Raw genomic sequence first — 14601 nt, 5'->3', positions numbered from 1 at the left:
ATTACCTTCTAGGTCTGTTTAATGCTCCCATCGGCTGCTGCCAGACCTCAGGGTGCTGAAGCAGGCTCTCAGCTACCTTCCAGGATGACAGAGTGAGTACACTATCAGATGTGGGCCACGTGTGAAACTGTGGTATCTGAGTTCTTAGCCTGCCAGTACGGCCCCGTGAGCTGAAGGAAAGACCCTAGGAGGACACATTGCAGTAATCCCAACTAACCATAGGTCTGTTTGGAATTCACAGCTGCCTTTCCAACTTTGGGACGACTAGACTTTTGTAAAGTCAGCGTGATCCCTTGGTCCCACAGGATGCCCGCTTCCCCAGCAATAGCCCCCGTCTGGGCACGCCCACAGCATCCCTGAGTTTGCTGAATTTGCTGCAGTGTCCTCCCCCCTCCTCCACAGCGTGCCTCGGACATCCTGCCAAATGCGTGTCTAGTGACTCCTTCACTCTAGCAAGCGTGGTGGGTAGCCTCTTTGCTCCCAACCAGATGGACTTGGATTATTTTTATGAGGCTAGAAGATGGAAGACACAAGCCGGGCCAGCTCCCTCCCAGCTCCAAGGCTGCCTGGGCTGTCTGGGGGGCTCTTCCCAGCCTGGCCTGGCACTCACGGGTGCTCGATGTGTTTCAGGTGCTTCATGGACACCTCAAGCCTCTCCTGCAGCTCCAGGCTCCACTTGAGCTGCCCAGACACGGGGGACATGTTTTTGTGGATGGGCGGTATCTGGCCATCTTCAGAGGCCGCCATCTGGGCATCGTACATGAGTTTGGCATTGTCAAGCTCCGTATTGAACATCTCCAGCATGACCGAGTACCTGGGTACCACCTCGACAAGGATTAGGGGTCGTTCCAGGAGGCCCCCGCACATGTACAGGAGCTGCAGAGACATGGGGGGAGGTGTGCTATCGCCAGTCCCTGCTGCTTCCAGTCCTGTCCCTGGCATTGGCCACAAGGTGGGGGTGATTTGACAAAATGAGCAGGGCCAAACTTCAAACTTCAGGACTGAAGAGACATGAGCCTTTTTTTTTTTTTTTTTTTTTTAGGGAAGGAAACTAACTTTTTGTTTTGTTTTGTTGTTTTTCGAGACAGGGTTTCTCTGTGTAGCCCTGGCTGTCCTGGAACTCACTCTGTAGACCAGGCTGGCCTCGAACTCAGAGATCTGCCTGCCTCTGCCTCCCAAGTGCCGGGATTAAAGGCGTGTGCCACCACTGCCCGGCGGAAACTAACTTTTATCTTCTGCAAGTGGGTGGTCACATGAACAATGCTTCAAAACCTTTCAGGTCCTGTGTGATGACGTGCTGCTGACAGGGAGACCTAGCACGTCAGGATAGCCTCACTTGTCACACAGGGATGGCTGGAGGGGATTCCCAGGGGTCTCCCTGCCCTACATTTTTGTAAAGTAGGAAGGATTATTGTAAAGTGAGAATTTGGAAAGTGACTGAGAAAGGAAGTGAGTCTCGTGAGGGAGCAGTCCTGGGATAGGCCAAGGCTATCATTCCGGGATGATAAGGCTCCACCCCTCAATGGCCCATCTGCCTCTCACAGAAAAAGAGCCCAAGACACATGGGCCCTCCTCACGAGGGTGGGGGGCTCAGCTCCCTCCAGTGTGATCCTGTTTGGGGCCTGAGAGACTGAGGGTGCGTGTGGTGTTTCTTCACGCCTTGATCAGTGGCGGACCAGATCCTTCTGCGTTTTTCTGAGTCTGTTTTCCCTGAGGTGTATGTAGCCACTAACTTTGGTTATCAACTTGACCCTGAACTAACTCCCTGCCCGGGTGTGTGTGAGGGGATGTTGTAGGTAGAAACACCTGAGGAGTTAGCAAGGCTCGCCCCTGGGTGTTCCATCCTGACCCTTCCAGAGACCGGTGCCGTACTTAGTCATACCTAGGCCCCGGCTACACCTGTTCCCCCGACAGTGGCTCCCACTTGCTTGGGCTGACTCGGCAGTGGAACCCACGGCAGTGGGGGAGATAGCAGAGTGTCTCCCCTTGCACTGCAACAGCAGACGAAGCTCCCTTCCTGCTTCAGCAAGTGTCACTCAATAAACTTGGAGGGTGGAGACATGGCATTAATTTGCATATGATTTGCATATACCACGACTTCACCTCAGGTCCCAAGCTAAGCAATCCCAAATGTCACCCATCCCTGCAGCTGCATCCCAAGGGCTCCCAATGCCTCTACATTCACACAGACAGGAACAGAGGTTGCACCCAGCTCTGCTGGAGAGAGATCTTGGTGCTCAGGTGCCAAGAGTCTCCAGCAGAGGTCAGGAAACCCAGCTCTGACAATGGAAAGGTGTCCATTGCCCTGGGGTGCCCAGGCCCCCCCGCCAGACCGCCTTCACTGGGGGGGGTGTTCCCTACTAACTGATATATGGACAGTCAGGGAGCTGACAGACGGGCTCGCTGGCCCTGCAGTGATGGGCGACGTTGTTCGCCTACCTTTGCGGAAGACTCGATGCAGTTGCAGTCGTCAAAGGCTTGGCAGAAGATGGTGGCCAGCCTCCTGTCCAGGTCTTGGATCTTAGTCTCAAAGTCATTGTAATCATCATCAAAACTCTGACAGGAGAGGAGGCGGAGCAGGCAGCTGTAGTAAACCGTCACCAGGCTGGGAGGCCTCGGCGCTAAGCCAAGTGTCGATGGGGCCAGCTGCACAGCTCAGTGGTGGGTTGTGGACCTAGGGTTGGGATCCCCAACATTGCCACCTCCCCACCCCTGACCCCAGATCCTGTGCATGCATCGGCACAGGGCCTGGAGCCTCTACACGTTCAGTGACAACCTATTAAAGTTCTTAACTCCCCGGGGACTACCTGCCGCTCACCCCGCCCACCATCACCCCACTCCCTGCCCAGACTTACAGAGTCTCCAGGGTCCAGAGGGTCATATTTGCACTCAGCAAAGACCTTGACCAGTTCGAAGACCTCGTCGTAGATCTGGGTCACCAGGTTCCCCAGGATGTTGCCCCGCACACCCCCCAGCTCGATCTTCTCCAGCTTCAGAAACTCGATGGCCGTCTTGTAAAGGTCCTAGCACGGGACAGGAAGGGGCAAGAATCACCAGCTCAGCCCATTCGTCTGCAGGGATGACGTCAAGGGTCCGGGGACCTTATAAATCATCAAGGAGAGTCCTCGAGGATGCCACCATGGAGTGCACAGGAGGCATGCAAGGGACATGTGTTGGGTGCATTCTTCAGTGCCCGTGTGCTTCACAGCCATTTTTAGAACAAGGAGCAAAAGGATTGGGGGGTGGGGGAAGGGCAACTCCTTCAGGAATCACCTCTGCACTGTAGGGTGGAGGGCAGAGGGAGGCCGGGGGGGGGGGATGGAGGGGGAGACAGAGGGAATGAAGCCTGACATCTGGTTCAGGCCCCATACTGGTCAAAGAGGCCCTCTAGATGCTCTGACCTCCACCTCCTCAGGTCTGGAAGGGGCTAGAGTGGTACCAGGGTCTCTCATGCTCTGGCTGAGCCCCAGGTTCTCTGTCCCCTGGAAAGCAGTCCACACTGAGAGAATCTGGTTCCATGGTGGATGCTGGCACCCCACGTCGGGGAACTTCCATGAGGAACCCCACTGCCTGGCTTTCCCCAGCTTTCAGTCCACGGAAACTCCTTCCCTGGAGGTAAACACTTCAAGGTCACAGTCTTGACTCCATCCACTCAACTGATACTGGTGTGCGAGATATTCTTGTTTCCGCAACAGGGTCCCCAGCCCTGAGGACAGCGGGCATCACCACGTCTGTACTTCACCCTCTTCCTTCACCTCGTCATCATCTTGAGCCAGGGTCTCGGCTCAAACTGGCCTCAAACTCACTACATAGCTGATGTTCCTCATGTTGACCACTGTATGTCGATAGATGAGTTCATCTGGAACTCCTTGTCCCCCTCCCTCTGCTTCCCACATGCTGGGGTTACAGGTGCCCCCCTCTATTCAATGTTGCTGGAGGTGCTGGAGAGGCAAGCACCCTACCCAGTGAGCCACAGCCCCACTTGTCCTTCTCCTTTTAATGCACTGAAGGCTTCACCCGTGAGGTTAAAAACCAGTTGTCACCTCGTGCAAAAAATTCTAAGCACAAAAGCAAGGTAAGGTGGGGTGAGGAGAGGGCTCGGCCGGTGGATGTGCTTGCCTCGCAGACGTCGGGACTTGAGGTCCAACCCCCAGCACCTACATACCAATCCGTGCATGTGTGTGTGACGGCGCTCGAGAGATAACTCAGGGGTCAGGAATGCTTGCTGCTCTTTACGAAGGACCTGGATTTGGTTCCCAGCACCCACAGAGATAGCAGCGTGGAGCCATCATTAACGCCAGTCCCAGGGGAGTCTGATGTCCTCTGGCTCTGTGGGCACCTGGTGTACATGGTGCATACACATACATGCAGGCAAAGACGGTCATACATATAAAATACATCACACGCTCAGAACCCCAGCACTGTGAGGGAGGAGATGGAGGCTGGCCGGGGCTTGCTGGCTGCCAACCTTCCTCCCAGTTGGGAGAGACCCTGCCTCAAGTGGATAAGGCAGAACATGGTAGAGCAGGACACCATCTTCTTCTGGTCTGTACCCCGGCATAGGAGTGCATGCGCCTACTCACACACGTGTGTTCACCACAAACATATGAAAATTACACTGAGGGCTCCTTGTCTTACTCAGCTGGAGCCCTCCCCCATTCCTCCACAGGGAAACCATCTTGATGCTTTCTTGGACTTTCACTTGACATGTGTCACACACGATGCTCACACATCCAACACACACACACATGACACACAATCACACATACAACACGCACACACACACACAACACTCACACACACAATGCTCATAGAGAGATCCAAAGTTTTCCTTCGCACTGATTTGTGCATAAACGCTGCCTTTGGATACTAGCTTGCTGACAATGGTCACTGTATTGTCTGGTGACAACACTAGAGCGGAAGGAGCAGCAGCTGCCAGGCTTAGACACAGAGGGTAACCTCAACGACAGAGTTTACCATTCACTTAGATTTTTGTAACTAGGAGACGACTGTGGATTTTGTTTTTTCCCTCCCAGTGATGTGACAGTACCACTGAGCCCAGCCCTGGGGGCCTCTTCTGAGGGACTTGGAGGCGAGAAGGAGTGGGATTCAAGTTTTACCTCAATGGTCTGCACACGGTGGAAGAAGGAATTCATGCGGGAGAAGGCGAGGGATGAAGGGAATTCCCACGGCACGGGCGGCCTGTCCTTTTAGAAGGGAGAGGAAAAGAGGAGGGTGAGTGGCCAGAGGCGGCCACGGTTGCTGAGAGGCCCAGGCTCCACGAGCCCACAGGTACCTTAAAGAAAAGCTTCATGTTGGCACAGCAGAAGTCGTAGGCCTGGAAGAGCCCCTTGAGGACGCCCACCGACAGGGAGATGTTGCCCAGGACCTCCTCGATCTCCCCCTGCAGGCCCTTCAGCACCTCGTCCGGGCTCAGGTAGGTTCTAGTCTACACAGAGGGAAAGACGGGCAACCTAAGACGTCCCTGACAGCGGCATCTGGCAGCCATCCCTCCCGGAGTGATCTGGACACAGCGAGTCCTGGAAGAGGGCCAGTCCTCCCAGGACTCCTCTCCTGTTCAGGCTACAGCAGACTAGGGATCATCAGACATGGGAGACATGTGGTGTTTTCTTGCTCCTATGGATAGGCTACAAGCAGGATTTTTTTTTAAAGATTTATTTATTATATGTAAGTACACTGTAGCTGTTTTCAGACACACCAGAAGAGGGTGTCAGATCTCATTATGGATGGTTGTGAGCCACCATGTGGTTGCTGGGATTTGAACTCAGGACCTCTGGAAGAGCTGTCAGTGCTCTTAACCACTGAGCCATCTCCCCAGCCCCTACAAGCAGGATTTTAATATGCTTTGGAGGCCTGGCTTAAGGTCCTTCTGTTTGTGCTGGCGACTGCCCTGACCATAATTTTTTAAAAGATTATATATATATGTATGTATATATATGTATATATGTATAATAAATATAAATTTATATATTATATATTTATAAATATATATATTTATATATATATAGATAGATGCTGTATACCTAACCCTAACCCTGATATATATATATGTATATATATATATCATGTATATATATATACATGTATATATCATGTGTATATATATATATATGTATATATATATATATATATATATATATATATATATATATACAGCATCTAGCCTGCATGTTTGTCTGCAGGCCAGAAAAGGGCACCAGATCCCATTGCAGAAGGTTGTGAGCCAACATGTGGTTGCTGGGATTTGAACTCAGGACCTCTGGAAGAGCAGTCAGTGCTCTTAACCGCTAAGCCATGTCTTTAGCCCCTGACAGTATCTGGCTGAGTGCTGGGGTACGGGGGGGTTCCCAGGGCAACCGTCCTCCTCCCCTTCCTTTCCTCCTTGCTCCTGATGGGGTACTAGCTAGCAAGGCACCCTGGGGAAAAAATATTTGTGAGCCCACCCCAGGCTTGGCTCCGGGTTGAGGCCTGAGAATGCCCAGACCTAAGGGGAGTGGCGCGTGGGGGTGGGAAGAAGAGCAGGCTGGGGTTATGGGTCACCATCTCGATGATCTGGTTGCAGAACTCCCGGAGGATGACGATGACCCTGGAGGGTGTGTTGTAGTGCTCAGAGGTGGCCCAGATGAAGCAGATGGTGCTCAGCACCTTGACGATGAAGCTGGGGAGCTGGGAGAGACAGCCCAGATTGCTGCAGTCACTGTGTCCCCAACTGCCTCTTCCCACAGCTAGCCCTGGGCCTTCAGAAGAGGATTCTCAAGGGTGTGGGGGGCAGGGATCTGTGCTGGGCAGAAATCCAAGGACTCTACAGTGCCTTGTGCCTGCCTCCCACACCCACCCAGTTGGCTTTCCCTTATCAACACACCGTGGTGAAGTCTGCCTGCTCCATCTCCTCCAACAGGATGCGCAGGGGCTTCAGGTATAAGACGATGTCGTTTGCTTCCTTCAGCCCTGGCATAAAGGGACAAGGGATGGTCTTGAAGGGGGAGTCACTGAGAAATGGGGGAGCCGTAGGGGTTTCAGAGTCATCCCAGGAGTGAGCTGAGGAACTGCTCATTGGGTGACATAACTCCCTGGGGTTAGTGACAGACAGTCCACACAATCATTCCTTGAGCGTCCAATGGCTTTGTGGATTGCGGTATCTGGCTCACCTTGGGTGACGTTCATGTAGACGTTTTGTAGGGCTGGCCAGTAACAGCTTTTGGCTTTTTCCAGGATCTCAACTATCTTGTTCACCTTGGGCCTGTTTAGCTGAGGGCCAAAGAACCAGAACCCTCAAGTCCAACCCTCAGGCGAGGGAGCCCGGCCGGGGGGCTGCCAGGGCCGAGGAAGGTACCAGTAATGTATCTTGGGGTCCCTGGGAGGGCAACACTGGGCTGACTGGTGTCTCAGTGGGCCAGCGAGGACTCGGCTGCTGGGTGGAGTAAGGCCCTACCTGCTCGTGGATGCACTGCAGGTTCATGAGCCGGGCGTCCCAGAACTCAAATTCCACCCGGGGCAGGGGGTGCAGGCCATCCAGCAGGGCCTGAGCTGAGTCCTTGCTCAGCACGTCCCGGATTTGATGGGACCAGTCGATGATGATGGTCTCGATGGAGTGCAGGAGCGAGTTGTCCATGGAGGAGGGGATCCTGTGGAGGGCAAGGTCAGGATGATGCTCTTGTGGTCACGCACACATGCGCGCGTGCACACACACACACACACACACACACACACACACACACACGGATTCCCTTGCTAATGAGAGGGAATCCACCTACCCGCTGCCTCCCACCAGCAGCCTACAAGTAACAAAATCCTGAAACCACCACAGCCACTGCTGCCGCCACCACCACTGTCACCACCACCACCATCATCACCACCACTGTCACCACCACCACGCCCCACACACCACAGGGCAATGTTGGGGGCTTCATGGCCAGTCCCTGGAGGACCAGTCAGAATGAGACTGAGGTGTCATCCAGTAGGCATTGTGTGGACAAGTTCACCCAGGTAAGTTCTAGAGTTTCACATACCAGGGTGCTTTAGATGCCGGGGAGCCCCAGGTTCCTGTGGCTCCGGACACCTCAGCCCTCTCTATTTGACTTGTACCTTCCTGTCAAGCATCCCTGCCACGTGCCCCTCGGTGAGGCATCTCAGAGTCAGTGCATGGGATTACTGTCTGAGCCGTGCGTGATTACACATGCGTGTAAATGGAGAGGGAGATACAGGTGGGTCCCCCCAACCCCTGATGTAGATACTGCTGAGTGGTTGCATTCCCAGGATCCACTCCTGTGTTGCGCCCTCCATGGCAGATTTTGCCGCCGTGCTAGCCTACACTTGAGCGGCTCGTGACTGTCGGTCATAGTCAGTCTGCATTCCACGCCCCTCCCAGCTGCCACCCACCTCTCCATGGAGTCCAGCGTGCCGTCCAGGCTGCCCAGGTGCTCGGGGATAGGCAGCAGGGTTTTCCCCTTGATCTTGCCTCCCATCACAAACATCTCGTTCTTCAGCCTGTGGACCTGCTTCACAATGTCTTCTGACACCACCCGGGGCCAGCCATCCATGTTCTCACTCTGGTTTAGCAGCGAGTAGAGGACCTGAAAGGAGACAGGGCAGTCACAATGCTGGGCTCTGCAGTTCTGAGGAGCTGGGTCACGCTAGGGGACTTGGAAGACCTCTGTGCTCTTAACCATGAGAAAGTGAAACCTCTTTTCTGGAGATGAGGCAGCTGGAGTTCCTGGAGCCATGACAGCCGGCTGCCATCAGCTCCCCACGCCTCACAACCGTAGCACAAGAGCCACACTCCTTGCAGGAAGTTTAAGGCTAAGGTAGGCTGGGTTATGTCTCTATGTCCATACACACAGTTCTACCACCTGTGCCTTAATATGTGACCGCATGTGGAGATGTGTGTATGTGTGTATGTATGTGTGTGTATATATGTATGTGTATATATGTGTGAATGTGTGTATATGCGTGTGTATGTATGTATGTGTATGTGAGTGTGTGTATATAAGTGTATGAGTGTGAGTGTGTATATTTATGTGTGTGTATATGTATCTATGTATGTATGTGTGTGTATGTATGTATGTATGTGAGTGTGTATGTGTGTGTGTATGAACGTATGTGTGTATGTATGTATATGTGAGTGTGTGTATGTATGTATGTGTGAGTATGTGTGGGCTGGAGAGATGGCTCAGCCGTTAAAGGCTAGGCTCACAACCAAAAATATAAGAGTATGTGTATGTATGCATGTATGTATGTGTATGTATGTGTGAATGTATGTATATGTATGTATGTGTATTATGTGAGTGTGTCTGTATATATGTGTGAGTGTGTGTATATATGTATGTATGTGTGTATATATGCATGCATGTATGTGTGTATGTGTGTGAGTGTGTGTATATGTGTGAGTGTGTGTGTATGTATGAGTGTATGTATGTATGTGTGAGTGTGTATGTATGTATGTGTGTTAGTGTGTCTATATATATGTGTGTATATATGTATGTGTGTATGTATGCATGCATGTATGTATATGTATGTATGTGTGTGAGTGTGTATATATGTGTGAGTGTGTGTATATATGTATGTATGTGTGTATGTATGCATGCATGTATGTGTATGTATGTATGTGTGTGTATGTGTGAGAGTGTGCATTATGTATGTATGTGTGTATATGTATGTGTGTGAGTATGTGTTTTTATGTGTGAGTGTGTGTATGTGTGTGTATGTATGTATGTGAGTGTGTGTATATATGTGTATATATGTGTGAGTGTATATATGTATGCATGCATGTGTGTATGTGTGTGAGTGTGTGCATATATGTGTGTGTGAGTGTGTATATGTATGCATGTGTGAGTGTGTATATGTATGTATGTGAGTGTGTGTATGTATGTATGTGTGTGTGCATATTTATGTATGTGTGTATATATGTGTGTAAGTGTGTGTATGTATGTGTGTATGCATGTGTGTGTATGTATGTGTGAGTGTGTGTGCGTGCATATGTGTGTGTGTATATGTGTAAGTGTGTGTATGTGTGTATATGTGAGTGTGTATATGTATGTATGTGTGAGTGTGTGTATGTATGTATGTATGTGTGTGTAAGTGAGTGTGTTTGCGTATTTATGTATGTGTATATATGTGTGTTGGTATGTGTATGTATGTGTGTATGCATGTGTGTATGTATGTATGTATGTGTGTATGTGTGAATGTGTGTGTATGTGTGTGTATGTATGTATGTCTGTATGAGTGTGTGTATGTATGTGTGAGTGTGTATGTATTTATGTATTGTGTAAGTGTGTGTATGTATGTGTGTATGTATGTATGTATGTGTGAGTGCATGTGTGCATATATGTGTGTGTGTATATGTGTGAGTGTGTATATGTATGTATATGTGAGTGTGTGTATGTATGTATGTGTGTGTGCATATTTATGTATGTGTGTATATATGTGTGTAAGTGTGTGTATGTATGTGTGTATGCATGTGTGTATGTATGTATGTGTGAGTGTGTGTGCGTTGCATATGTGTGTGTGTATATGTGTAAGTGTGTGTATGTGTGTATATGTGAGTGTGTATATGTATGTATGTGTGAGTGTGTGTATGTATGTATGTGTGTGTAAGTGAGTGTGTTTGTGTATTTATGTATGTGTATGTGTATATATGTGTGTTGGTGTGTGTATGTATGTGTGTATGCATGTATGTATGTGCGTATGTGTATGTGTGAATGTGTGTGTATGTGTGTGTATGTATGTATGTCTGTATGAGTGTGTGTATGTATGTGTGAGTGTGTATGTATGCATGTATGTGTGAGTGTGTGTATTGTGAGTGTGTATGTGTTTGTATGTGTGTGTGAGTGTATGTATGTATGTATGTGTGAGTGTATATGTATGAATGTATGTGTGTGTCTGTATATATATGTGTGTGTGTATATATGAGTGTGTGTATGTGTGAGAATGTGTATGTATGTGTGTGTGAGTGTGTGTATGTATGTATGTATGTGTGTGTGTATGTGTGAGTGTGTGGCATGTATGTTTGTTTGTATGTGTGAGTGTGTGTATGTATGCATGTATAAGTGTGTGTGTGACATACATACATGAACAGGCATAGAGGTCAGTGTGTCTTCCACTTTATGTTTTGGAGCAAGGTCTCTCATTGGACCTGGAACATTTACCAACTGGACTAGACGGCCAGCACGTTAATGGGCTCTTCCGTCTCTGTCCCCAAGGGCTGTCATTACAAGATGCCATGGCCACACGTAGCTTTTAATGTGGTGTTGGAGCTGGGAACCCAAGCTCTTCTGTTTGTGCAGCAAGCCCTGTATCCTCTGAGCCATCTCTCCTTGGGCTAATACGGCCTTTGAAGAGGCAATGAGGTAAGTTAGGACAGCAGCTGAGCCCTAACCAGTAGGACTTGGGGCCTCATATGAAGAGATCAGGACACAAAAATCTATCTGGTAGGGGAACTGGGAAAGGTGGCCATCTAAGCCCAGGACAGAGGGGTAACAGGAGAGGGCCAGCTGATCCCTGGGCCTTGGGCTTCCAGCTTCAAGAGCACCTGGCACTAGAGATACTGCTGATTTGGCTGTGGTCCGCCAGGCTTCCCAGTCTTGGCTTGCAGGCCCTGCGGAGTGACCTCCTGCCTTCACATTCCTCTTTGAACAAGCACAGGCAGAGTCCCGGGTCCTGTTGTACGGTGACTGGGAGGATATGTAACCTAGGCTGTTAGTGTGGCCCACTAGAGGCTATCCTCACCCCACTGCACTGCCAAATGTGAGTATGAATATAATAACGGCAAATACAGAGGAATGGAAAAGACCCTTCCTAGCTCAAAGACCCAGAGCCAGGGGAATCACCCAATGGTTCTCAGATGGCCCACACCTGGAGTGACAGAAGATGGCAGAAAAGAGAGGGCAACTTTAATGTAGGGAAGAGGGCCAGCCTGTTGGACTCCTGCCACATCACCTGGAGTGGGTCTGTCTGTATTTCCAACCAGCTCTTAGGTGAGCCACTGGGAGATGCATTCCATTGGAACAGCAAGGTCTTGGGCTCTTCAGAGTCCTTCCCAAGCTTTGCTGTTCCAGCTCCCACCCCACTCCCACCTGGCCCCACCCTCCCATCCCAGGCACACACACCTCCTCCACTACTGCAATCAACTGGTCCACGGGGGTGGGGCTGATGTCCCCGTAGATGAGACGGGTCTTGTAGTTGTCCTTGGTGATGTTCTCCGGCTTCATCTTGATGAAGTAAACTCCTTTGGACTTGAGGGACTCTGGGAAGCCCAGGCAAGGAATGATCATACCAGCAGCATTGAGTGTCAGCACCAGGACGGGGTTATCTATTTTGTCGAAGAATTCGGTGAGCAGGGCCATGTTCTCCTCTGCTCCAATCAGTTTGCCCCACTTGTCTGCCTTGAACTTGAGGAGGACAGAAGACACTGTCTCCAGATAATCAATTCTGGGGTCCGGCATGCTTGTCACCTTTCCTTACACCACCGTCCTCTGTGGAACGAACAAGCAGATTCCAGCTGGCTTCTGGGCCTTTGGAACCACACAGACCCTCCGTCCAAACCACACTGGTGAAAGGGGCTCACGGGCCTTTCTGTCTTTATCTGTGGTTGGGCTGGTGACAAGGGCCTTTTCCTGCCCTGGTGCAGGGTTATCAGGTAAACAGGGTACCCCTGGGTTGTTATGACCATAAAAGTAAGTAAGCTGGGAAAGAAGATAGGTGGACACAGGGAAAAGAGAAGAGAAAATGGCTGTATCAGTGTGGGGGTGAGGCATGAAAAGGGGAGGGGGAGGGGAGGGGAGGGGAGGGGGAGGGGAGGGGAGGGGGAGGGGGAGGGGAGGGGAGCAGCTGAGAAGAAACCAAGGGAGGATTCCTGAGATCGACCAACCTCTGGCATCTGCACACATACAACCTGGGCTATTCAGCTCCTCAGCCCTGTGGGTGGGTTTCAGCCTGTTCCAGAATTGGCTATTGCCAATGTCAGCTTTTGTAGGCCACATCGCGGAAGCACTCAGATCCTAACCTTTGGCTTGGCCAAAGCTAAGGCTCAAAGATTTTGTGATGCTACTACACCCGGGTCCTCAAAGCGCCATCCCACACCAGAACAGGGGCTCAGCTCAGTCCCGGGAAGGCGCTGTGTGGTGTTCAGGGACCCAGGGCTTTCCTAGAGCTTAGGGTTTCTCTGTGGTAGGTTGTAAGATAGGTATAGAAAGTGAAACAGGGAGGAAGTAGGAGGGACAGAGGGGGGAGAGAGAGAAACTGAGAGTGGTCCCTGAGCCAAACCTGTCTGATCTGGACTAGGGGAGCTACAGCGGCACCTCCATCACACGGGAGGAGCCATGTAGCGATGTCTGTGGAGCACACGTGGCTCATGGGTGCTACTGCTGAGCTAACCCCTCCCAGTACCATGTCATTACTACATGTAGACACTGGAATGTGAGTGTTTAAGGGGGCCCTCCTCCAAGGCTTGCAAAGTCTGTGGTACTGCAGAGGTTGAACCCTCTGGTTAACCAAGGCACTATTTCCTGGGGTTCAGGCGGTTTATAAAACTGTCCCAGGAGTGCTTCTCAGGCCCACCAGCCCCTCAGACTGTCAGGCTTGGGGCTGGCTGGCTCAAGGGTAGCTACAGGGAGGGTACCTGGAAGTCCCAACAAGGAAGGGGTGAGGCCATGGCAGCCAGCTTGCTGGCCTGAACTCCTGGCCAGCTCTGAGCATAGATCAGGGACAGTGTGTGGCAAGTCGTGAGTCTGTTGCCGGCCAGGACCTGGGCTCCTACCCTGTGTGCTAACGCCCCTCAGCTCTTCCCCAATTCCCTAAGCTGCTTCACAGCGGCTCACCAGACCAGTGTGTGCTTCTGTCAAGCGTGGGTGAGCCCTTTCCCAGCGACCAAAGGAAATGGCTTCTGTTCCTCCAGAGGCTCCAACTGCCACAGAACTTCCGGAGTGTCCTCAAGGTACCTGGAACTTCTAGAACATTCTCCTGGCTACTTAGGTAGCGCGGCAGGTGATGGGTGCTGTTCACTGTTCAGAAACAGGAAAGTCTGGGCTCTGAGCCTGCAGACAGCAGAAGGCACTCACCCTCTCAGAACAGGGCCCTCCACAGAATTTTACCCTCGAACGACTATTCCATGGGGCTTTCATCTACTCTCTCTCTCTCTCTCTCTCTCTCTCTCTCTCTCTCTCTCTCTCTTTTTCTTTTCTTTTTTGTTTTTTTGAGACAGGGTTTCTCTGTACAGCCCTGGCTGTCCTGGAACTCACTCTGTAGACCAGGCTGGCCTTGAACTCAGAAATCCGCCTGCCTCTGCCTCCCGAGTGCTGGGATTAAAGATGTGTGCTTTACTGCCCGGCTTACATCTATTTTCTCAAAACCTTCTATTCTTCCGGATTGGACCATTTATATAGTACTTTATACTTAATATTTTATTCATTTTTAAATTCCATGCAATGTATTTTGATCATATTCTCTGCCTACTTCCTCTCCTAGTTCTTCCTAGATCCACTCTTCCTCCTTTCCAATGTCCAATTTCTTTGTTTTAAAACAACCCAGAGTCCAGGCTGCGTTGCCCACATCCCCTGAGGCGGGGCTGTCCACTCTCAGAACATG

At 50.9% G+C, this 14601-nt stretch overlaps 1 protein-coding gene across 2 annotated transcripts in view; it reads right to left on the bottom strand.

Moving 5' to 3' along the window:
• The window catches only part of Dnah17 (dynein axonemal heavy chain 17), a 111496-nt gene extending 97573 nt beyond the window's left edge, over positions 1–13923 (bottom strand). Inside the window, exons 1-12 of one of the 2 annotated variants that reach the window (XM_021175676.3) lie at positions 13836–13923; positions 12126–12491; positions 8401–8594; positions 7454–7646; positions 7170–7269; positions 6884–6969; positions 6562–6687; positions 5297–5449; positions 5121–5207; positions 2856–3023; positions 2440–2556; positions 611–876 (exon numbers count right to left, since the gene is read on the bottom strand). In XM_021175676.3, coding sequence (XP_021031335.1) covers positions 611–876; positions 2440–2556; positions 2856–3023; positions 5121–5207; positions 5297–5449; positions 6562–6687; positions 6884–6969; positions 7170–7269; positions 7454–7646; positions 8401–8594; positions 12126–12461 — 1826 coding nt within the window. In that variant the 5' untranslated portion in view covers positions 12462–12491; positions 13836–13923. The remainder of the gene's footprint in view (positions 1–610; positions 877–2439; positions 2557–2855; positions 3024–5120; positions 5208–5296; positions 5450–6561; positions 6688–6883; positions 6970–7169; positions 7270–7453; positions 7647–8400; positions 8595–12125; positions 12492–13835) is intronic. The other variant, XM_021175677.3, reaches the window with a different exon arrangement.
• Positions 13924–14601: the final 678 nt, after the last annotated feature.

The sequence above is a fragment of the Mus caroli genome, unplaced genomic scaffold (assembly GCF_978045245.1).
Source record: "Mus caroli unplaced genomic scaffold, Mus_caroli_1 scaffold_13, whole genome shotgun sequence".
In the NCBI taxonomy this organism is placed as follows: domain Eukaryota; kingdom Metazoa; phylum Chordata; class Mammalia; order Rodentia; family Muridae; genus Mus; species Mus caroli.
The sequence above is the reverse complement of the archived record's forward strand: the minus strand, read 5'-3'. Positions and strand labels throughout refer to the sequence as shown.